Genomic DNA, 24,510 nt, shown 5'->3' with positions numbered 1-24,510 from the left:
TTTTTACCGTGTACTAAAGGCAATAAATATCGTCAAAAATTCCATCGAAATGAAAAGTTTCCTACACTGAAAAAAAAAGTGTAGTTAAATTCACCACACGGATCCTGGTTAAACGAGCATTAGTTGATATGACTAGAATTCTAGTCATTTTCACTCGATTTTTAGTTGCATCTACCAGTATGGGTGTGGTAACATTTACCAGCCATCTAGTTAAAAATTCTGGTAGATTTTACTAAACTGTTTTGTAATTGACACCACACTTAAAATCCAGTTAAATTTGATAATTTTGTAACGTACTGCATCCACACAGTCCCCAGCAGCCGTCAAAGTTCCGCTATAGAAGATTTGAACTTTCCTGATTCTATTCCAACCAAGAGACTAAAAGTAATATTTAAAATGAATTTGAACAATTTTTTTAAATATAAATGTGCGAAATTCACGTTAACAACCCTGGTCGTGCACGTTATACCGTTTTAGGGCCAAACGTGACATCATTGTGACATGCCACGACTCACATTGGCACCGTCACACAGCAGTGCTGTGCTGAGTCGTCTGTGCACGATCCCCGGAAGTTCACATCGTCCAACCAAGTTTGGGTCTTTTTTCGACCACTTTGTTCCCCATGCCCATCAAGGCCCAAACCATCGAAACAAACCATTTTGGGTGGTCGTGAGCCTCTGCCAGAAATAGGGTTTTGGTCAGATCTCGCCCCCGGGGGTTTTCTGCTGTTCGTACTGATGTAAGAACCCAGAGACCAAGTTTAGTTCAAATGAGCCGTTGCTCAGTGATTCTTGTCGCGAGTCTCTCCCAGTGGATTGGAAAGGTTAACGCGGTGTTGCTTGCAGGCGCCGTGGAGGGCGAGGACTTGGAGGCCCCCGTGTCTGAAGGGCCGCACTGCGGAGCGGACGGCGACTCTGGAGGCGAAGGTGAGTGGAGTCTTCGGGGGTGAGTCGGAAATGCCGCGAACGGCGACGTTTATTTAACTGAAATAAACGGATTGTGACCATTTTCACCCGAGAGTGCCAGACAAGCCCCTTTCCTGATTGAGTTGAAATAAACTGTTCCTGCCGTGTCTGGTTGCCTTTCTCTTCAGCATTGGCACCTCGGTCTGTCCTACGTTAGACAGTCCTGCTTCCCACTCGGTGTTGCAGGCCCCGTCCCGGCGGAGACCCCGCAGCTGGTCATCAGCGGCACCTTCTCGCTGGCTGGCCCGGCCGGCGGTGCGGGGCAGGTGGAGCAGGCCTCGCGGCGGCAGCGAGGCGGGAAGGCGCGGCTCGCGTACAAGTGCGGGGAGTGCGGCAAGAGTTTCCGGGCCGAGGCGGACCTGCGGAAGCACCTGGCGGGGCACTCCAAGGCGGGGCGGCACGCGTGCGGAGTGTGCGGCAAGCAGTGGACTTAGGCTGCAAATCTCAAGAAACACTTACGGATCCACACCGGGGACAAGCCGTACCAGTGTGACGAGTGTGGGAAGAAGTTTAGTCAGGAAAGTACTCTTACGAGGCACACGAGGATTCATTCTGGGGAGCAGCCGCACCAGTGTGACGAGTGTGGGAAGAGGTTCATTCTTAGCCAACACCTCACTCTGCACAAAAGGATCCATACTGGAGAGAAGCCGTACCAGTGTGACGAGTGTGGGAAGAAGTTTAGTGATCAGTCAAACCTCACTGTGCACAAGAGGATTCATACTGGGGAAAAGCCGTACCAGTGTGGCGAGTGCGGGAAGAAGTTCTCCGTTAAGCATGTACTAATCGCACACAAGCGCACTCACACTGGGGAGAAGCCGTACCAGTGTGACGAGTGCGGGAAGAAATTTAATCAGGAAGGCCATCTTATTGTGCACAAGAGAATTCATTCTGGAGAGAAGCCGTACAAGTGTGCAGTTTGTGGAGAAAAGTTCGCCCAAAGGCAGGCACTCAATACCCACAAGAAAAAAAAGAATCACTAGTGGATGGAAAGTCGAAAGGATTCTGGCGTTGCAGGAAGAGAGGAACGTGGCAAGAAACATGCATCACCGACGATCCCTCGCATTGTCTTCGTTTCAGGATTTACGGCGACAACCTGCATTTGTCTGGGAAATAATTTGTTTCATCACATGAAAGATTCGGTTGTATACTTTTCAAGATGCCTGTCACAATCGCCTGGAATTGTTTCCAGTACCATGAAGGTGCTTTACAACATTAACATTGATATTGGATTTTGGTTGTTCAAAATGTCTTACACGCGCATGCATTAAGGGGGCTCATACATGTTAAACACACTTTGTAAAAATTTTCTTTTGATGTAGACGGATCAAGATTTTACAATTTCTGTGTTAAAACCCTTTTAGATAATTGAGTAAGCTTCATTTTGGCTTAAAGGAAAGTGACTTTGGACATTTTTTGGAGATTTAGTCGAAACGTTTAAAATTTTGGTTCTCGTAAGATTTTGTTCGCATACTTGCTCAGATCTGTGGGGAAAAAATCAGGGAGACTCATCCCTAGTAGTGTCATAGAATTGACTACAATGGGCTGTATATCTACAACAGTTTTCAAGAAAAAAAATAAAAACAATTTTTTAACAATTTTTTTAACAAATTTTTTAACAAAAAATTGTTTTTATTTTTTTTCTTGAAAACTATTGCAGATATAAAGCCCATTGTAGTCAATTCTATGACACTACTAGGGATGAGTCTCCCTGATTTTTTCCCCACAGATCTGAGCAAGTATGCGAACAAAATCTTACGAGAACCAAAATTTTAAACGTTTCGACTAAATCTCCAAAAAATGTCCAAAGTCACTTTCCTTTAAGCCAAAATGAAGCTTACTCAATTATCTAAAAGGGTTTTAACACAGAAATTGTAAAATCTTAATCCATCTACATCAAAAAAAATTTTTTTACAAAGTGTGTTTAACATGTATGAGCCCCCTTAAAGCGATTAAAAGGTTGACTCTTTTTGGGAAATGTACTTGCTCTGTCTTTGTTGCTTCTTCTCGATCCCCACTCCCTCTAATCACACACTGCTAGAAATTTTTGTTAATTTACGACATATTTTAGCACGAAACATTTCGTAAAATATTCTTTAAAAAAGGTGTCTTGAAATTTGGAGATTATTCCTTACTTTGACACTATAAATCTTGTATTAGCCTCAAAACGATATTTGTGATATTTTTAGCAAACATTTTGTAGACAAATGAAACAGTTGGGAAATTGACAAAATACGTCGTAGAGATTGCCAAAGCCAACTGGTCATCGAGCTTCAAATGCCCTTGCAGAGCTGTGGCAGTTAGGCTGCCGGCGGGCCAGAAAGTCCTGGTTTAGAGTTTCCGACGAACATTTTTTCTCCGCACTATTTGTTGCATGCTAGGGCGCATGTTACTTGCAATTATCACAAATATAACGGAATGTTTTATGGATTTACAAAGTATCTTGAAAATTGATGTTTACGATGAATTTTTGGACTATACGGCATATTTCATCAACTACGATTTACAAAGCTCTCGTTTATAAAAATTTCCAGTGATTTTTTTGTAAATTTACGAAAAATTTTCGAACAGTGCAACTTTTATTCCCACAAAGCCCAGCAGGGCATCAAATTTTTGCTTTACCTTTCTCCGTCTCATGTTTTTTCCTGTTGCAGCCCCGTCGTTTTTCGGCGTGAGATGCCCTGTTTGTGAAAGTTTGTCTTGCTGGACTCGGCGTGCAACAAACTTCTCGGCATATCCTCGAGTGCACCTAGTCGCTGCTTTACTACTCTTTTTGCCGTTTCGATGATTCAATTGTTTTCTTGTTATTGCTTTCGTTTTCTTGTCTTTTTTTCTGTCTGACAACTGCATTTTGTTGCAGGACTCGAGTTCTGAGAGAAGAGGATGAACGCTAGCCTCCTTGGGCACTTCTTTCTTCGAGCATCCTTTGAAACAGTGCACTAAAATTTGGGTCGTCACTTAAGGACAATTTCAAGGCTAATTTTTCTTACAACAATGTCATCAAATCAAATTGATGACGCTGTTGTCACGCCCATGCAATAAGTATAGGAGCTTTGATGAAAATGTCATCAATTTGTGATGAGATTGTCATCATTTCAAAGTGATGAAAATATCATCTACGTTTTTGTCATAAAGTGACCACAAATTATAAGCGTGCAGAGCGGTCTGTTGTGCCTGTGATGACTGAACGTTATCAATGGTCATGTAATGAGGTCTGCTCTTCATAGTGCTTTTCTCTCGGGGCCAATTGTCAATGTCCGCTTCTTGGGTAGTTTTATTGGGCGGGTGTTTTGCATTGCTTTTTGTGTAGTTTGCACCACAATCCTAACTGTCTACTAAGTCTTATAAATGTCTATATAAATGTCTTAAAAATGTCTTTCAAATGCATGCTTGGCTAAGTACACGCTTACAAATGCATGCCTGGCAAGTGCACGCATATAAATGCCGACGCTCATCATGGACTTATACGGCGCCGAGCATGCGTTTGAGTCCGCTTGGCCAAGTAGCGTTTGTACCTGTCTACTTCCAAGCATGTAAGTGTATTCCAAGAAGACAGCCCGGTTTGTTGTATGGTCGTGTCCGTGTCCACGGCTGCCTGCGGCCCAGCCCGCCGCGAGGGCTGTGAGACTCGCCCGGCGTTGGCCGCACGTTTTGGCTGGCTGGTTTCTGAAGTCTGCCTTGCTTGCAGGTTCCGTGAAGGCGGAGGACCTGGAGGCGCCTGGAGGACGCGACTGCGGAGCGGACGAGGACGCCGGCCCTGGGGACCAAGGTGGGTGGAGTGGCGACGCGTGGACCGCCGCGGCGGCCGGGACGCTGGCACACTGTCTTGCACGCCGACTTGTACCCTGTCGATTCAGCGCACCAATCTCTGCACCCATTTGCCTTTTCAGTTTGAATTATGTTGCGCTCTTTTCTTCTCGGCGCGTTCGTCGCTCAAACGGCTAATTTTGCTGCAACTCGTTCAAAGTTCTTGCCCGGCCGAGGGGCCGTGGCTGTTGCAACAGTCACCACGCTCAACTCGTGGCTGTTTTCTCCCTTCCATTTTATAGATTTTCCTCTATTTCTGAGTTTGATCTTCGGTTGATCATTTACTTGTAGCAAGAGGCGTGTAGCACGGAAAGTCAAATCCGACGCGTCCGAAGAACAATCCTGAGTAGATCTAAGACAATCCTAACTGTATGAGCAGATCCAGGACAATCTTAACTCTTTGTGTCAACTCAGAACTATCTTAACTGCACAAGACTTAAAAAACAAACTGCCTTTTCTTTAAGTCCGTGAGGCCACACTTACTTTATAAAATTACTCGTATAGGGGCTTGTTACAAAATTTCATCCTTATATAAATGCGTGGACGTTGTATTTTAGAGGTATCGAGATTCACTGATTTGAAGTGAACATAGTTTATTAACACTTGTAGGTTCCTCTGCAGTTAGGATAGTTCTTAATCTGCACTTAAAGGATTGTCCTGGATCTGCTGTGGCAGGATCGTCTTGGACCTGCTCTGACAGTTTGGATCATTCCGTTAGGACGCGTCGAATCGTGTCACTGTTTTGCTTCGCCCACACTGAATAAAAGCTATTAACGGCCCCCCTTCCGCCACCTCACTGGGACTAAAGAAGTTTGGTCAATGTCTAATTTTAGGCGAGGTATACTTTGTCACCTAAGTTTGGGTGATGATCATTTTTTTCACTCAATTTGGGTCAAGGGAGGTTTTCTCACTCAGTTTTGTGTGATACAACGGTTTCCACCCATATTTGGACAATAAACAATACCTCACCCAAAATTTTACTCTTGATTATGACTTTTTCATTCTCAATGCTCTTGTTCTTCCACGTCTTACGCTTCGCTTGATCGCCTTGTGTCGCTCTCGTCCAGGTGATTGCCCCGGCCTAGAGGAGTCCTCGCAGCTTGACCTCACCAGCACCTTCTCCGTGGCCGATGCGGGCGACGATGCAGGGCCAGCAAAGGAGGAGTCCAAGGGGGAGCTTCAGCAGGAGCTTCAGCAGAAGCTTCATCAGGAGCTACAGCAGGAGCTTCAGCAGGAGTCGTCCAAGCAGGATCCTCGGCAGAATCCTCAGCAGGGGCCTCAGCAGGAGCTTCAGCAGGAGCTTCATCAGGAGCTTCAGCAGAAGCTTCAGCAGGAGCTTCAACTGCAGCTTCAGCAAGCAGCTCAACAGGTGCTTCAGCGGGAGCTTCAGCAAGAACCTCAGCGGGAGCTTCAGCAAGAACCTCAGCAGGAGCTTCAACAGGAGCCTCAGCAGGAACTTCAGCAGAGGCCACAGCACGAGCTGCACCAGCAGGAGCTCCACCAGGAATCTCAGCAAGCCTTACGACCTCGGCGAGCCGTGAAGGCGGGGCCCGCTTTCAAGTGCGGGGAGTGTGGCAAGCGCTTCCAAGCCAAGGCTAACCTGCGCAGTCACCTGGTGGGGCACTGCAACAAGTCAAAGCGTCACGCCTGCAAAGTGTGCCAGAAGACATTTTCTTCAGCTGCTCTTCTGGAGAAACACAAAGGGACACACACTGGGGATGAGCTTCTGGAGTGCGACGTTTGTGGCAACAAGTTCGCTCGCATGGAAAGTCTCCACGAGCATGCGAGCCTCCACACCGGGCGCCAGCCCTTCGAGTGCCACTTGTGTGGGAAACTCTTTTATTGGATGCCAAGTTTAAATCGGCACAAACTCATCCATACTGGGGGTCGGAGCCTGACGAGAATGAAGCGTGTCCAAAAACGGTCTGTCAAGTGACTTTTCCTGTCACTGTTTCGTTAATTCCGAGTTTTAGTATTTTTCAGGCAAACTGTGATTGTTAATTTTTGTTTTTATTTTTTTGTGGGGGGGGGGCGTCTGTGTTTAGTGCTTTAATCTAAAAATCTTAGTGTTTTTTGGAGGGAAACATTGGACACATCTTTGTTAACATGGGGTATTACATAGTACGGGGGAATGTAGTGACCAATACCTTGCCCCATTTTCAGTTGCGTAAAAGAAAGCTCTTAATTGCATGATCACTTTTCGATACATAATGCAAACAATTATTGACAAGAGGATAAGTCGTGATAGAAACACATAAGATTTTCAATAGAATTGCTCTAGTATTAATTTGACTAACGTGTGTGAAGGTCACCTCATAATTAACGGTTTAAACAATTCTCATTTGTTAAATTTTATGCTGTGACTTGGTCCACTTTAATTTAGTTTTGGCACCAGCAGTTAAGAAGCCATTAAAATTCGAAGACACTCAAATCAAAGTCCAATCAACAACAAGCGGTCTTTTTCCTTTTATTTTTGTAATGTTTCATTTAGTTGCTTGTAATTAACTATTTGTTGTCGAATGTCGAATAGTCTAATGTCAACAATTACACAGTAATTCGTCTTTTTAAACTGTAAGTGCAAGGGCAATAAACATCCCATCCAAGAGGTGTTGTCTCATTTTCGCTTACTTCGTCAGTATGGCCTTCCCACAAGACTCATTCCTTCTTACTTGTTTTTTCGTATCATCAGCTAACCCAAGTTCGCATTAAGTCTCCAGGTAATTAGCTAACAAGCATATTCAAACTTGATCATTATGAGCAAAATCAACTAAGACGGACCACTTCTTCCGGTGACCCTCTCCGATTCGCCTTATTTTTGGTAGGCTTAATAACTAACTAAAGGAGACTCTAAAGCCAAAATATTAGGTCCGGCAAAAATTTATTGCCCGAGATATGGCCAACTTTAGTTTAACTTTTGGAGAAAAACACAAATTTGGGTATTTTGGACTAATTTTACACTTTTCACAGTAGAGGGCTAAAATTTGGTCACTTTATGTACAATTGGCCAAGGAACAAGAATATGACCTCAGATTTGACCTCCGACGAATACCTTAAGAGTAAACCCCCCAAAACACCCTAAAAACACATAAAAAAACAGTTTTTTCTTGGGGTTTCTGGGAAAAATATGTGGACAAAATTTTTTGATGATCTTATCTTGTAGAAAATGACGCGATGGATCGAATGAGACCACGCGCAGATTTTTATGTCAAACCGTTTCGGAGATATAGCGGTTCAAAGTATGAAAATTTTGCCATTAATTTTTTAAAAAATGTAGGTTTGGAGCATTGTTTGACGGTTTTTGCCTCCTTGGTGAGTGTGGGTGTTCCTATCTTGTGGAAAAAGACGCGCTGAATCGAATGAGACTACGCACAGAGTTGTATCTCGAACCGTTTACGAGATATAGTGGTTTGAAGTATGGGCACGGGAGAGCTCCTGAAACACCCGACAAGGCAGGCCCGCCAAACACGTCTGTTTGGCGGGCGGACTACAGTGCCCATACTTTGAACCGCTATATCTCCTAAACGGTTTGAGATACAGGTCTGTGCGTGGTCTCATTCGATTCAGCGCGTCTTTTACCACAAGATAAGAACACCCACACACACCAAGGAGGCAAAAACCGTCAAACAATGCTCCAAACCTATATTTTTTTAAAAATTAATGGCACAATTTTTATACTTTGAACCGCCATATCTCTTAAACGGTTTGGCATAAAAATCTGCGCGTGGTCTCATTCGATTCATCGCGCCATTTTCTACAAGATAAGATCATCAAAAAATTTTGTCCACATATTTTTCCCAGAAACCCCAAGAAAAAACTGTTTTTTTATGTGTTTTTAGGGTGTTTTGGGTGGTTTACTCTTCCGGTATTCGTCAGAGGTCAAATCTGAGGTCATATTCTTGTTCCTTGGCCAATTTAACATAAAGTGACCAAATTTTAGCCCTCTACTGTGAAAAGTGTAAAATTAGTCCAAAATACCCAAATTCGTGTTTTTTCTCCAAAAGTTAAACTGAAGTTGGCCATATCTCGGGCAATAAATTTTTGCCGGACCTAATATTTTGGCTTTAGACTCTCCTTAAGTTAATTATTAAGCCTACAAAAAGTCAGGCAAATCGGAGAGGGTCACCGGAAGAAGTGGTCCGTCTTAGTTGATTTTGCTCTATCAGAGATGCTGAGGCGGTTTTCTCGTCTCTGCACCGTCATATCGCCTTTTTAAACCCCCTTTTCAACCCTAAATTACTTTTTCGAAAGAAATCTGTATTGAATACTACTGATTCTAAATCATTTACGTTGTCATCAACAACCATGATTAATGGCATCATCAAAAACTATCGAATTTTACTCCACATATTTTTACTGCGCGTGTTCTCGACTTCGTAGCAATCTGCACTATTCTGAAAGATCATTAAGGATCAGTCTCGTCTTGGCACCCATCCTTGGGCTGTCTTAACCCCCTTTGAAAATCTTTTAGCTCTTTCACTGTTCGGGATTATTTTGTGAAATTACGATTAATTGTCTGTTAAATCTGTACCACGAACTGCTCGTAAATTTAAAAAACGATCTGATCATCCATCTTTTTATCGTCAATTTACAAAACTATTCTTAAACTTACAAACTTAATCCTCAAATTTTGGTCGTTTCAGACAATTTTTCTTCCTGTATAGTAAGGAAACAACGGGCGAAAACGCATTTTTTCAGACTTGGTTTTACAATCATGCTTGTAAATTAACGATTTCACCTGTAAATTTAAGAAACAGTTTGTAAAATGATGAACAATTTGTCAATTTACAATTTACTTTGTAAAAAAACATGCAGTTCGTGGTACAGATTTAACAGGCAACTATTCATAAAAATAAAGCTCGATTTGTAAGAAAACAAGTTTACGCGTAATAAAACGAGAATAGTCGTAAGATAATGATTTTATCAGTAAAACTACGATCTTTCGTCAGTAACATTAAGATTTCATCGTAAAATTTCGAATTTATTCCTAAATTTATGAGTAAAGTTTGTCGAAAATATGACAATTGCTCATTTCATGAATCTTGTTGTTATTTTACGAATTATTATTTGTAAAATTACAACACTAATTGTTGGGATTACTGTTGTAAAATAACGACTTCTCTTAACAGTGTTTGTGATTTTTTTAAAGTTATGTGGAGTGTGACGAACCACTAGACTAGACTGGACAGATGGATCTGAATCCGGGCCACGGGCATTTAGAATTGTGTTGAATCGACTCGGAATCACCCTGTTATTCGCAGAATGAGGCTAGAGCTCCGTTCACAGGTTTTATTATTTCATTATGTAAAAAAAAATTATAAAAAAGGCATTAGGCCCACCACAGCACTGTGGCAGCGGCGATCACGGCGAAGGTGAGAGCAGACAAGGTCCTGGTCGCGCCTGAACTGAAGTCGAAATTAAATTCGAGAACAGGGACCTTTCGGTTCTCGCCCATGTACTGGAAGAACCACGAAGAATCTTTGAGCGTGCGGTTTAGGCTGCCGGTCTCGTAGTCCACGTACACCAGCCCGAACTTGCGGCTGCAAAGCAAAACAATTAGTAGAAAGCTCCTTGATCACGCGACGGATTGATTCGCTCGTTACTGTGGTAAAACTGAAGCATACAACTTCGCTTGTAAAGCTTGAAGTTGAATGCAGATAAGAAATTCTCCCATGCATTAAGATAGGCGAGAGAGCAACAATTCAGAAATTACAATGTCATTCCAGGAACGTGACATCTCGTTTAACGAATGTGACACACAAGTCACATTCGGTTAGGTGTGAATCACCCTTAAATGAGCTTATTTAAGTACATTCAGACGAATGTGGCATATTCGGTTAGGTGTGAATCAGCCTTAAATGAGCTTATTTAAGTACATTCAGACGAATGTGGCATAATGCTCAAAGGAACGGGACATCTTTTCACAATCGTCTGAACGTGAGCTCGAGTTCCTGAGATGAGAGTGTACACGGTAAAAACAGTTTCTGGTCTTCCCTGGAACTCCCTCGAAATCGCGTATGCCTTCACCGTTGGCTTTCTGGGAAAACCAGGTTCCGTTTCTACCCAGTACGCTTGGAGCCAAGCAGCAACCACGCACTAAGCTTCAAGAAAGGCACAAAAGGACGCTTCAGTCGACCAGTAGTGTACACAGTAAATGTCTTACGGTGAAAGGCTGCACCAACATAATATGGTGGAGATTTTCCATAATATCAGCGAAATTCGTCAAAATCTCTATAAGGTACAGTGAATTCTCAATTGTATGCTACGAAGTCAGCTGCACCACCATAGTATGGAACATTTTCACCATAATATGGAGAATTTTCACTGTAGAACATTTAGAGTGTATTGGTTTAGATAGATGTGACTAAAAGTCACACCGAACTCGAGTGGCACACGTTTGATCAACAACACTGAAACTAGGGAGAGAAAAAAAAAGAAGAGTCCGTTTACCTGAAACCTGCCGACCACTCGAAACTGTCCAAAAGGCTCCACACCATGTAGCCCAACACATCGACGCCGTCTTCCCTCTGGACGCGCAGCAGCTCTTGCAGATAGACCTGTAATTAAGCCATTTTATTAAGTCAATGCGCATGGAAAAAAGTACACGAAGTGCCGTTCAAAAGCACGAAGAAAACGATGGCATTGTAAAATTGTAAAATGCTCTTTGAATCAAGAAGCAAAAAACTTCGTAATATCACGCATTTTTCCGTTAATGCAAAGAGATTCACTGACAAAAATTTTGTTGTAACTTAGCGACACATTTATCGCTAATTTTTTTAGCGACAAGATTTGCTGTGGAACGAATAGCTTGTTAAACCAAACTCATACTGGAACTAAAGGATAATTTCACAACGACTAACTTGTAATAACACATTAGCAGTCTACTTTCAAATACAAGTCGTTGACCAACAACAAATGTTGTTGGTCAACGACAAGTCTTCTAAGTCAAAAAAGATTTTGTAATGTCTGGGACAAGTATTCATGGAGTACTTTTGTCGCTAAATTTATTTTGCCTAATTCTTTTTTGAATAATAGTCATGTTGCTGACTAAAGAAGACCAATAGATGATTATTAATAATATGCTTTAATTGAGCAGATAATTGCAAAAGATTTTGTTTCCACACAAATAGTATCGTTAAGGGTGATAACAAGAATTTTGTTCTTCAACGACAAATTGTCGCTTACAAGATTCAGCGACATTTCTTTCGCTTTGGTTCATGATATAATTCTTTGTTTTGGAACGACTAAATGATCCAGGAAGCGGAAGAAGGGGATAACTCAATTTTGGCCACTTTTCAGGAGAAACAAAAAACTGTTAGCAGGGAAAACTAAAACAAAACAAATGAATGTTGCAGATGTTAATAATTTCAAAAAGCATTAGAAAAATTTTGGAAAAAAATCAAAAGTGGAAGGTCACTTCGTAGAGGATTTCTGCGACTTATCACTTTCCGTTGAAATGGAAAAGAGAGTCAGCTCACCTTATATTTCCTAAACGAAGTGGAATTTGGAGACAAGTCAAGTGGAACTATAGTCTGCATAAAGTGTATGTTACTCTGGTGTATTTTTTGGACTTAGCTCTTTTTTCCAAATTGAAATTTAAAATTAAGGGGGGGTTAAGTTGAGTTGATTCTTTTTACACTAGATTCATAAAAACACAAGTTGAGTTATATCCTTTTGCCAATTTGTCAAACGGACTCATGTAGACTAAGGTTGAGTTATCTCCATTTTCCAATGAAATTTAGACTGTAAAAGGGGTTAAGTTGAGTTATACCCTTTTTCCATGTGGATTTTCTCCTAAACTGCTTGGAATACAGTCAAATAATTTGGTGTAATGATGTAAACCATTCTAAGGCACAATAATAAAATAAAAACTCAATTTGGGGATAAGTCAAGTTATTCCCTTCTTCCGCTTCCTGGATCAAATTTTCACTCATCTGATTGTTTCTATACAACCATTTTTTAACAGTGAATTCCACAATGCCTTTATTTTCTGTGTTTACGAAGAATGTGACGTCGTCAGAATGAGAATTTTGACACGTTCGTTTGAATATGACGCCACATTCGTTTGAAATTCGAAACACGTCTCAACGAATGTGACATTTTACTAAAAGGGCTGTGTCACGTTCAGATGACATAAACATGAGATAACGTTTCCTTCAGACTGTGTTCCCAAAACACTCAAAACCAAAACGAAGTTTTCTTTACACGGTCAAAGATTTCCATCGCATTACCAAACGCGGTGTTGGCTGTCCGCACAGGAAAACGCGCCCTCTGTCGTCTCCACACCACCAGTGTTAGGCAGACCACGTTTGCGCCATGTCAAGCGGTTGGAGCTTTATACGCTAGACCGGGTTTGTGATGTGGAGTGCACTGACCACATCATTTGATGCGGGCAAAGTGGCACTCAATTTATCTCATCAGTTGGTAGTGTGTAATGGATCACGTTTGGTTTTTCATTCAACACTCCGTAAAATACGGCAATCTTCGCGCTAAACTACAAAGAAAAGACACTGGGATTCCAAACGCTATGAACATAGCACGTATAGTGCAATGCCACGATAGCTATGTTGCACCTTACGTGCAATGCATCCCGAAAATGCCCTATGCAAGTGCACGGGAAGGCATTGCACTTGCACTTCATGCGCACACTGCACCTAGCGTTTGGAATCTCAGTGAAGGATTCGGAAGATAAACAATTTCGTACTACCTACGATTTGAACCAAATTCAGTGTATTATGGACAAATTGTCCGCAAGATTTTTCTCGTCTTTTTGAGGTGTCACGAAGTGGAAGCTGAACGTTGAGACTAAAAGTTTTCTCCGAGGGGTCGACAACTCCCCTTAGCCATGTAAGAAAAGTAGTACACGCACTGAAAAAGTAATGGTCGGACACATAGCCAAATTATGGCGTGACAAAAAGTCACGCCAAAAATTGGCGAGACACGAAATTCACGCCGAAAAACGGCGTGACATGTGAGTCACACCCTCACTTGGCGTGAATGACAACGCGTTTTATGAGACAAGTCACGCCAAAAAGTGGCATGACAAGAAATTCACGCCAATTTTTGGCGTGAATTTTTGAGTCACGCCGATTTTTGGCGTGACTTTTCTGTCATGCCGTTTAATGGCGTGACACTTAATTCAGGCCCCTGCAGCGGCACGAAGTCACGCCGATACATTTTCAGTGCGTAAATTACAAGTAATATAAATAATGTATGTGTAATATAGGGGTGCATGGTAATGTACAGGAAATATGCAGGTAGCCACCGCGTACGAGGTAATATAAGAGCGAGGGGCAAACAACTTCGTCGAAAGTTGTAAACCGTTATTTCAAATTCACGTCATTTCATTGTTATTTCAACGTTATTTCACGTAATTTCGCGCTATTTCACGTAATTTCGCGTTATTTCACGATATTTCGCGTCACTTCACCGTTATTTCACGTTTTTTCACAGAAAATGTACACCAAAATTCAAGTTGTCGGCCCCTCGGTTTTCTCGACTTTTGTGCAACGAGTTCCACGCTCGATCTTACACTGTGATAGGGCGCCCTCGGGCTGTCGTGCCGAGGGTCGTTGTCACCAGTGCCACCTCTCTGGTCGGCCCAGCCGTTCTCGGTGATCATGATTGGCATCTTGTAGTTTCGGTGGATCCAGAGTGGCGCCTCGCGAAGCACCTTGGGATCAGCCTGGATAGAATCCCCAGAACAAATTACGAAAGTTGTAAAAAAAAATTGCGTTGATATGAGTTTGGAAAAGGTGAGGATGGGCTACAAATGACTTCAGAGGTGATTTCTAACTACACTGCTAAAAGTAAGGCGTAAAATGGCGCTTTTGTGAAGCGCACAAGGGGTCCTTTCCTCCTATCTGCAAATGCACGGGGGATATGCCTCGACGCGTACGCTTCAAGAAGGCGACGTAAGATCTTCAAGCGTACACCATGGCAAAAGACCACGAAGAAGTCAGTTATTTTTTGCCAAAATTCTTGTAGTCAAAACCCAACATTTTCCACAGCTTCCTATCAACATCCATCCTCCGAACGACTTGGTGTTCTCCATACTACTTACAGTTTTCTCCACATACAGGAGACCAATGAGGAGCACTCAGAAGGCTTGTAACCCCTATGGAGAACACGAACAAGACGGCTACGGAAAATGTTGGGTTCTGAACGCTTACAACCTTATAAACATACATTACAAACTAATTTACTTTGTTATATGAAGAAGTAGTTCGTAAATCACGAAGTATTGCTTTTCTTTGTAAGGCCTAAAATAGTTAAAAAGGTTTTCGCAGTGTGGGTACGGATATTTGTCACAAGTTGTTTACAGAGTTTTCCGAACTTCTTGCCACGGTCTAGTTGGGTGACAGGGGCCTAGACTTACGCTTTAGTTTTACCAATGTAGTTAACATTTCTTTCTTCCCTCACCCTCATGAACTGGCCCCCGAAGTTTCCCGGGGTGCTGTCGGTGCCGACCTCCACAGAGTCGCGGTCGGTCGCCATGGTGCCGGCAGCGGGGTGCGGTTCGTAAGTGCTGTCCGCTACAATGTTGCCCATGTACGCGTTGAAGCAGAGGAAGTCGGTGGAACCTAGAAGCAAAGATGTGTTGTGTCTTTTGTCTTTTTAGAAACAATACCTGGAACCTGTGTGTGTACTCAGGATCACTTATGCTCGCTATGTGTGTACTCAGGACACACTTTTCAGTGACTCTCTTGCTGCGTTCACGACGCGACAGATCGAGTTTTAAGATTACTGTCAAGTTAAAATCCCATTTTCTGTATGATTCCTCCTCGTTGCATAGAGGACTACGACAAAATTTTGTCTCCAAAATCTCCTTGCAATGAACAAAAAATGTTTGCAAGAGCCTCAGCTCCTCGCAACTGAAACGTACAGGGCCCAGACCAATTTTCTATTCTATGCTCAGTTTGGCTTCATAAATCATAACTTAAGAGCCTAAAATTTCGTATCTGAGGTTATTCAAATCAATAATTAGGGCAGATATCACAGAATTTGGCTGTGATCATTCGCAAAAAACTGAAATGATTTAGGCCTAATTGGATGGCATTTTTCTGTTGTCCAAATCGCTGTTTCTTGCAATAATTCCGATATTCACAGCAGAAATCTACTAAGATCATTGCAGAATTTTTTGATACAAAAACATTGCTGAGGAGCAACGATTCGTGGGGATCACATTTTGAATATAGTCACACGTTTTTGAGGTAAAAGTATCGCAACTTGGATAACAGTGAGTGTGCTAAGTAGACAGTCAGGTTTGTAGTGTTACAGAAACTTCAAAAGAAGCATGGCATGCGTACCGATCAGATGTTTCCTTTCCACGGCGGTGAAGTGCGGCAGCCTGGACTCGTTGCGGCCCTCCAGGCGGCTGTAGTGGTCGACGCGCTCCCTCACGGCAGGAGGGTAGTCGCCGAAGACCACGGGGTGGTACATGAGGCCCAGCATGAACAGGTTGGTGCGCTCGGCCGCCTGGATGTCGTCGTAAGAGGTCGTGTTGGGTGTGGCCCACAGCGCCAGCGCGGCAGTGCCGACCTTGCCTTCACATCAAAGCGAACACAATTTCAGGACTGAGTAGGGTACTTTTGACTTTAGAGAAGAGCGGAGACGGAAGTTAAGAAGAGATCAAGAAGGACAAAAGCCGTACTTTTGCAACAGTACACTCATTCTCACGAGTTTTGCGTACTTACTTTTTTCTTCTCGCGTTCTTCTCAGAACTTTTTTGTAATTTATTTAAGGGGGGACCCTGGTGAAAAAATCGCCAAAATTCCAAAAAATAGTATTTTCAAAGTTAATAGATAAAAATGTGCATAGAAGGTTTCAGATTCAACAGGTTGAACACCTTTAAGCTAATTGGGTAGTTTCTTTATCATTTGGAAGGAAATAACATTGAGATCAGTTGTCGTTGGCTTCTACGCTCAACTTCACAGCTTTGCTCAGTCGACAAAAAATGTTGTCGTAGAAAGACTTCCTGCGTTCCTGGTTGACACCTACATGAGCCGTCTTGCATGGACTCTATTCATTGATGACTTGTCGACAAATTTTAGTGACGGAATCTTGATATCACCCCTACTTTTTTTTAAACACACCTAAAAGTGTGAAAAAAGGGAAAAAAATCAATTTTTTTCTAATATTAAAATTTGAAAACTCATATCTCAGGACAGAAGTTGAATTTGAAAATTCCGTCACTAAAATATCTTCAATACATCTTTAGGATAACCCAAAAAAATTTTCAAGACTTTCCGTCCCAATGAAAGACGCAGGAAGATTTTTCCCCAACGCTCCAAAAAACACTAAAAAGCCACTTTTCTCAGAGACCGTTCAACATTTTGGATTGAATTTTGTTTTGGGAACTCACCATAATGAACCTCATAATTAAGGGGGGGGTAAAGCGAAATTTCGAATTTTTTCATGTTTTTTCAGCCTTCTATTCTTAGATATTGGTCACCCTGGCATGAAAATGGACATCACCATTAGATTCTCCATGCCTTTTTACCATTTTACCATCCCCTAGTACAAAGATTTATTCCTAATAGAAAAAAGCAAAGAGGACATCATAAACGATCCAGGAAGCGGAAGAAGTGAATAACTTGACTTGCCTTTCCTTCAAATTGAGTTTATATTCTTTTATAGTACCGTAGAATGATTTACAATACTACCCCGATTATTTGACTCAATTCCGTTCAATTCCTAGCAGTTAAGGAGAAAATACACATAGAAGAAGGACATGAATCAATTTGACCCCTTTACGCTCTCAATTTTGGGGAAAATGGAAAGAGCTCAGTCTTAAAGTCATGATTCCGTTAAAAATATTGTAAATAGGAGATAACTCGAGTTTTAATGAATCTGTTGTAAAACAGAATTAGATCAACTTATTTTTTTTTTTTTTTTCATTTTAATCACTTCAGTGGAAGAAAAGAGACAAGTCCAAAAGTAACAAATACTTATTTATTCTGACTAAAGTTCCACGCGACTTGTCTCCCAATTTCACTTCGTGTAGGAAATATAAGTTGAGATGACTCTGTTTTCGATTTTAACGAAAGTGATAAGTCACAGAAATCCTGCACGGAGCGACTCGACACTTTCGATGTTTATCTCAAAATTTTTCTCATGATTCTTGAACTTGTTGTGATCTATGACATCCAATCGTTTAGTTTTAGTTTTCCCTGCTACACGTTTTTTCTTTCTCCGGAAAAATGACCAAAATACAGTTATTCACTTCGCTTCCTGGAACAAATTGAAGATAAAGTAAAATATGTGGATAAGACCCCTACATCTTCCTGTTTTGCTACTAGCTCCCAATCTGCAAAGGCCCCCAGTTGAAGAAAGGAGCTCATCACAGAATGCGCACTATTTAGATGACATTAATCTAAGTGATTTTCCAGGTTCGTGATAAAAAACATCTGACTCATAAACCTTTGAGCGCCTTAGGGGCATTTCATGCCAGTTCATTCGTTATCACAATTTTGATGCCTAGGATTTTGACGAAACTTTGTGGGTGTGTTCCCTATGCAGCAAAGAGCTTCTGCAAAAAAAAATCAACTTTTTTGGTCGTCCTAAAATTTTTTTAACACGCAGTTTGTGAAAAACCCTGAAACATTCACCAAAACTTAGTTTTGTTGCCCGAGGGTGACGCACCCACCTGGTGGATTTCCTTTTTTTTCATCACACTGAAAAAAGTCCCCAAGAGCCACTTCACAAGTGATTTTTTTCGGGAGATATAGCTAAAAAAATCGTTTTTCGTGAATACCCAAAAAATGCATCCGAGTTTCTCGATGAAAATTTTTTGGCCCGTCCCGTTTATTTTTTTGTAAAAACAAAATGACGGAGGGACGGGCATGTAGTATGATGCATGCTGTGCGTGGGTATTTGCGAAAAGCGAATTTTTCGAGCTATATGTCCCGAAACGAATAACTTAAGAAGGGGCTCTCGGAGACTTTTTTTTTCAGTATGATGAAAAGAAAGGGAATCCACCGGGTAGGTCACTTTCGGGCAACAAACAAATTTTTGAAGCTATTTGCTACATAGGGAACACAGACACAAAGTTTCGTCAAAATCCGAGACATCAAAATTGGGGTCCCGGATGAACTGCCATGGAATGATCTTAAATCAACCTGATCAATCTTGGTTTTCTTTTTCTTCAAGGTTTTTACAATGTTGGTGCGAACAGTAAAGCTGTTTTCTTTTTTGTCCCATTTTTTCGCGAATTGTCTTACCGGATAGGATTCTTATTATGGATCGCTTATCTCATCTTATGGTGTTGGATCAGCCCATCGGAACTTGCCAAAGACAAGGTACAGAACCTTACCCAAAACAGCTACTTTACAAACTGAAGTGTGTACTCAGTATGCGTCCGTCGACGCAAACTTGCAAGTACACACCTACAGATGCATACTTATATCAGTGCACATCTACAGATGCATACTCAGCTGAGTACACGTCTACAGATGCATACTTGGCTGAGTACACACCTACAAATGAATACCTAACTCACCCTAGTATGCATCCGCAGATGTGTACTCAGCTGAGAATGCATCTGTAGATGTGTACTTGTGAGTATGCGTCTCCAGACAGACGCATACTGAGTACACACTTCAGTTTGTAGAGTACTTGCAGATAATCTCATCTTCAGTGAAGGTATTACGATTTTTGGTGTGATTCCCAGAGCTGCTCATCTGCCGCTGCAAAACATCACTGTTAAAAAAAATTACTGAAAATTCATAATTTTTTGTAAGAAGTCGATTTACTTACATTCAGTCTGAATTTTCATACCAAAACTTTCATACTTCGCGGTCTGAAAGTTTCAGACGACGTTAGTCTGAATTTTCAGATCAACATGTTGTATGAAAAATGATACCAGTCGGTCTATTTTATCAGACTAAGTTGTACGAAGACATTGAACAGTCGCACTAAAAAATGCCACTCTGTAGAGTAGAGCTCAAATCGGCGAACTTTTGCCATCGGTTTGTCGTAGACGCTCAGCGGATCGTCTCGGCTCAAAAATAAGGCACACGGCAATAGACTCCTACTTGCAAAGGTAGTGAAGAGGCTAGAGGTGACTGCTGAATTGCGAGGGAGAGCGGCCTTAGCCCAACCACGCGCCGACCCGTGGCCATGCGCGAGAGTGAAATTGTATTCTTTGTTATTTAGCTTATACTGCACTTATTAACCTGAATCTTGCTTTGGTGCGCTCATGCCCTTTCAGACAATCACTTGGAATAAGTTTGTAACAAAATACTCGCGATTTCACCTTCAAGAGGCAATTTTAGCTCCACAAGATCATCCATGCGTCACTAGCGCCACCTAGCGGATAGAGCAATAAGTGTCCCTTTCGGAGCTCTGAAACATTCTCTATGCTTTTACGACACTAAACGTAAATATTACTTGAAATACAACAGTAGTATTGATAAAAGTTCTGAGAAAATCGAAAAATGTACAAAGGGGACGGGGTTTTTTCACTCCTTTTCCGATTTCACAAGTATGAATTTAGTTTTCGGACGACAATGTACAAAACTTGATAGCCATCGCTCTTAATATTCAGACTTGCTAGTCTAAATTCAAATTTCAGACAACAGGTCAAACTTTTCAGACAGTTGGTCTTAATATTCGTACCATTTTATGAATTTACGATTCAGACCACCAAGTAAGACGAAATCAGTCTGAATTTTCAAATTTTTTTCAACAGTGATGCGATCCCCAGCCTTTTCGAAGTTGCAAAGACTGGCGATGCAGGGGAATTGCAAAAAATTTTAAAACGCATGACAGAGACGGAAAAGTTGAAATTGATAAATGGGAGAAATGAACAAGGGCAGGTGAGAGTTTGCATATGGAACTTAACTTCTGGGTTCACCCATGGGGCGGCAACGGCCTCGGGAGCTCGCGAAGCCATGCTCCCCGCATTGATAGTGGGGACGAACTTGGTTCGGGATTACTGAAACTAAACCGGTATTTGAAAACGCTTTGCACAGATCGAAAGAGCATCATATGAAGCGTCTCTTACACTAGTTGCCTCTGCCGCGACTGTCACCTCAGCTCACAATAAATCGAAGTAAAAACACCTAAAAATGCATTAAACGATACATTTGAAGAAAAACCAAGAAAAACCTCGGTTGCACTATCTGTGTGAAAACATTTCCTCTCTTGTTCGGGGGAAAGCCAATGGCCCAAAGGAATTGATATATTATGCTTTTTCGATCTGTGCAAAGCGATTTACTAATAGCGAGTCGGCATAGTCTTGAAGAAGTTCAAAACCTTCGCAGTTTCGGGGAGCATGGCTTCAGACGGTCCGGAGACCGTTAATTCTCCCTGGTTCACCTCTCACTTTTATGCACCATCTTTTTTAGACACCCCTCAATATTGCTGTTCGGCGAAATAACTTTCAATGTGTCAAGCTTCTTTGCTCAGCAGGGGCAAATGTTAATTTAGCAGACAAGGAAGGGAACACACCCTACCACATTGCAGCAAAGAGAGACCATACAGATTGCTTAGAAACACTACTTAAAGTTGAGGACAGAGAACTTGACAAGAAAAGTTTTGAAGGTATGCAAAAGAAAGAGATGAAATTAAGTTGATGGCGTAGAAACCATTCACAAACATTATTTTTCTCTTAAGGTGATGCAGCTCTTCATTTGGCAGTGCGGTGCAACAGCGTTGAAAGTGCAGAGATGCTCATAAGAGCAGGAGCCAATGTTAATAAGAAAAATGACACTGCTGGATCGACCCCACTACATTTAGCTGTTCTATTTGACAACAGACAACTAGTTAACCACTTGTTGATACAGGTCCGTTTCATTGTATTGTATTTAAGGGGGCAATACACAGAAAATGGCCAACAATTGACTTGCGATTGATTCCATACGCGTAGTTCTACGTTGTTAAAACTTTTCACGTGTTACGACCTTACAAAAAGAAGCCTTTTGAGCCCAGAACGGCGTCGGTCGGACGTCAGGGAGGGGAGCAGCTGATAATCAAATTTTCGCCTAAAATCGAACTGGTGGGAGTCCCTCAGTCCGTAAAAATGAAGATATCTCAACTCCGTTGGCGCCAAAATGTAGGTAATTGAAGCGGCTATCGCATGAACTACAACCATGAACATCAAGCTATCGAAAGTACAAAATTTTACGAAAAGAAACCTGTTCTCTAGTTAGAGTGTGCTCATGAGTACACTCTTACTAGCGTGTACTCAGATGAGTACACACCTAAGCACGCCTGGGAATTTATGCAGCTGAAAGTGTGTACTCATCTGAGTACACGCTAGTTAGAGTGTACTCATCTGAGAACACGCTAGTTACAGAGTGTACTCATCTGAGTACACGCTAGTTAGAGTGTACTCATCTGAGTACACGCTAGTTAGAGTGTACTCATCTGAGTACACGCTAGTTAGAGTGTACTCATCTGAGTACACGCTAGTTAGAGTGTGCTCATCTGAGTACACGCTAGTTAGAGTGTACTCATCTGAGTACACGCTAGTTAGAGTGTACTCATCTGAGTACACGCTAGTTAGAGTGTACTCATCTGAGTACACGCTAGTTAGAGTGTACTCATCTGAGTACACTGTTGAGTTTGCGGAGCGTTTCTGCAAAATCCTCAAAAATTGTTTTTGGATGAAATTTTGTATTTTCGATAGCTTGATGTTCATGGTTGTAGTTCACGCGGTGGGCGCTTCAATTACCTACATTTTGGGGCAAACGGCGTTGAGATATCTCCATTTTTGCGGACTGAGGAACCAGTTCCATATTTGACGAAAATTTAATTGGCAGCTGCTCCCCTCCCTAACGTCCGATCGACGCCGTTCGGGGCTCAAAATGCATCTATTCGTAAGGTCATGACACAAACAAAGTTTCAACAACGTAGAACAACGCGTATGGAAGCAATCGCACAAGTCAGTTTTTGGCCATTTTCAGTGTATTTAATGTGTAAATATCTCAGGTAGAACATTAAGTGACTGTCATATCATTCGGTTACACTTTCATCCTAGGAACGTTGAAACGAATGTGAAAAAATGCCACATTGTAAAAATGTCTCATTCGTTTGCCCTTTGTGTCACATTCGTTTCAACGGAATAAGCTGAATTATGGCTGATTCGCGTCCAAACGAATGAGACACAATGGTCAAACGAACGTGATATTTATAACATTCTTTTGAACGTGATGTCCGTTCCTGGGATGAGAGCGTAGGCTCTATTTAGCGGGTTTTTATCGAATTTTGTTTGAAAATGACTACCTGACCATTTTACTGTGACCTTGTCCTGCATGAAATACATCGTCAAAAATTTCTCTGCAGAAAAATATCAAGTTTCATGAAGTGAACTACGAGAGAAAAACAGCTGCTGCGTTAGTAAAAGCTGATCAAAAAGACATTTCCTATTTATTCAAAGAGGTAAATAAAGCTCAGTTTCGAATTAAAAGATCCCCATTAACCATAAACTTCCCCAAATGGAGCTCGCAAGCTTCATTTTGATTTAAGTGAGTATTCTCAACGCCTCATATTTTGTTTTAGCTGCAGAGTAGGACAGTGACGAGGAGAAGAAGTAAAGAGATGAAGATGAATCAAACATGGATGATTAATAGGGGCCGTCGATATGCACGCTTTTTCGATTTTGGCTTCCCGACAACTCTCAAAAGATTGGGAAATTTTTGCGCTGATTCCAGAAATGACCTGGGTTTTTCGTTTGGGACATAATCTTGATCACCCTACCGGCCGTTTTATAAAAAAATAGGGGGTTTTTTTGCAGTAAATTTATGTTGGTACCCCCAAAAGGCGATCGGCTGTTCGGGGATGGGTTTGGCGGCTGAATGGGCTTCCCTGGTCCCAAATGCAACAGTTTGACACATGAGGGGGTGTGCGACCGCACCCATGTGGTCTCCAAACCTCAATTTTAGCGATTTTTTAATGAAAAATCGCTAAAAAAATACGTTGTTTTCGCAGATTGCCGACGATTGTGACACCCTACTGACCCGGTGACCTGTCTTTTGTTTGTAAAAAGTTGCTTTTGGGCTGAGAGAACACAGCGCAGCGCCTGGGTGGAGGCCGGGAAGCGCTGGGGAGGGAGGGAGGGGGGTGCAGCGCTCCACTCAAACTCGGCTGAAAACCCAACGGCGCGCGCGCCGCTAGGCCAGGGGGTGAAGGGGGAGGCACCCTGTAGCTGCCAGCTCGGTCGGCTCCGCTCCGGCCGCCGGGCCCCGCCGGCGGGGGGCGGGCGGCGGCAGGGGCTGTGTTTTTTGTTTGGCCCATTCATTCGTCAGCTGACTAGGGGCATGCACACTCGCAGCGGGCGTAGTTTTCTGAAGTTTTTCACCATGACCAAGACGCGGAGGAGCATCTCGGTCCACGCCTGTTCTGGACACGCCCCCCATGGACCTGACAGGCACCACTCTTCCCCCCGTCGGTGACATGCTGTCATTTTCATCAGCACGAGGAGAAGATGCGGCGCGACGCGTGCACTGTGAAGTACCCGTCGCAGTACACCTGGTCCAGGCCGTCACCGTCAAGGCGATGGGGATCTAGGCAAGCGGGCTCCCATTGTCTCTGACCGGGGAGTTTAGCGGCAGCTGGAGGAAAGCCTGGCCGCCATGTCAAGCTCAGGGGCTACCCCAAGAAGAAGAGGAAAGAGGCGTTCGAGTCAAGGAGAAGACAGTTCGTAGAGGATGCGAAACTTCTCTTGACATATTTCCCCGCAAAAGCGATGGAGTTTGCCCCTGTCATGTGACCCCTACGAGGAAGCAAATGAGTCGGCTGC

The 24,510-nt window shown here is 42.5% G+C and overlaps 3 protein-coding genes and 1 pseudogene across 3 annotated transcripts in view; 3 read left to right on the top strand and 1 right to left on the bottom strand.

Annotated features, from left to right (window-relative positions):
* Positions 1–769: 769 nt before the first annotated feature.
* LOC117642936 lies at positions 770–2,280 on the top strand (annotated as a pseudogene).
* A 1,889-nt stretch (positions 2,281–4,169) lies between these two features.
* On the top strand, positions 4,170–7,374 carry LOC117642935 (zinc finger and SCAN domain-containing protein 31-like). Its single transcript, XM_034381573.1, has 3 exons — positions 4,170–4,230; positions 4,501–4,731; positions 5,837–7,374. Exons 1-3 carry the CDS (start codon positions 4,170–4,172, stop codon positions 6,703–6,705), a joined length of 1,161 nt encoding a protein of 386 aa, XP_034237464.1. The 3' UTR covers positions 6,706–7,374.
* A 2,706-nt stretch (positions 7,375–10,080) lies between these two features.
* LOC117643136 (lactase-phlorizin hydrolase-like) overlaps positions 10,081–24,510 on the bottom strand; it is an 81,753-nt gene continuing 67,323 nt past the window's right edge. The window contains exons 6-10 of the mRNA XM_034381834.1: positions 16,076–16,312; positions 15,189–15,349; positions 14,299–14,451; positions 11,217–11,323; positions 10,081–10,306 (exon numbers count right to left, since the gene is read on the bottom strand). Coding sequence (XP_034237725.1) covers positions 10,096–10,306; positions 11,217–11,323; positions 14,299–14,451; positions 15,189–15,349; positions 16,076–16,312 — 869 coding nt within the window. The 3' untranslated portion in view covers positions 10,081–10,095. The remainder of the gene's footprint in view (positions 10,307–11,216; positions 11,324–14,298; positions 14,452–15,188; positions 15,350–16,075; positions 16,313–24,510) is intronic.
* On the top strand, positions 20,466–21,642 carry LOC117643141 (nuclear factor NF-kappa-B p105 subunit-like). The gene is made up of 3 exons (XM_034381844.1): positions 20,466–20,584; positions 21,116–21,311; positions 21,384–21,642. Exons 1-3 carry the CDS (start codon positions 20,531–20,533, stop codon positions 21,620–21,622), a joined length of 489 nt encoding a protein of 162 aa, XP_034237735.1. The 5' UTR covers positions 20,466–20,530; the 3' UTR covers positions 21,623–21,642.

The sequence above is a fragment of the Thrips palmi genome, unplaced genomic scaffold (assembly GCF_012932325.1).
Source record: "Thrips palmi isolate BJ-2018 unplaced genomic scaffold, TpBJ-2018v1 HiC_scaffold_16, whole genome shotgun sequence".
Classification (NCBI taxonomy): domain Eukaryota; kingdom Metazoa; phylum Arthropoda; class Insecta; order Thysanoptera; family Thripidae; genus Thrips; species Thrips palmi.
The sequence above is the reverse complement of the archived record's forward strand: the minus strand, read 5'-3'. Positions and strand labels throughout refer to the sequence as shown.

Excerpts from the sequence above, each read along its gene's own strand:
- LOC117643141 (XM_034381844.1), top strand. The coding sequence starts at position 20,531 with ATGACAGAGACGGAAAAGTTGAAATTGATAAATGGGAGAAATGAACAA. Across the intron at positions 20,585-21,115 it reads GGAGAAATGAACAAGGGCAG|ACACCCCTCAATATTGCTGT; the intron begins GTGAGAGTTTGC and ends CATCTTTTTTAG. Across the intron at positions 21,312-21,383 it reads TGACAAGAAAAGTTTTGAAG|GTGATGCAGCTCTTCATTTG; the intron begins GTATGCAAAAGA and ends TTTTCTCTTAAG.
- LOC117642935 (XM_034381573.1), top strand. The coding sequence starts at position 4,170 with ATGAGGTCTGCTCTTCATAGTGCTTTTCTCTCGGGGCCAATTGTCAAT. Across the intron at positions 4,231-4,500 it reads TGTCAATGTCCGCTTCTTGG|TGTATTCCAAGAAGACAGCC; the intron begins GTAGTTTTATTG and ends CAAGCATGTAAG. Across the intron at positions 4,732-5,836 it reads CGCCGGCCCTGGGGACCAAG|GTGATTGCCCCGGCCTAGAG; the intron begins GTGGGTGGAGTG and ends GCTCTCGTCCAG.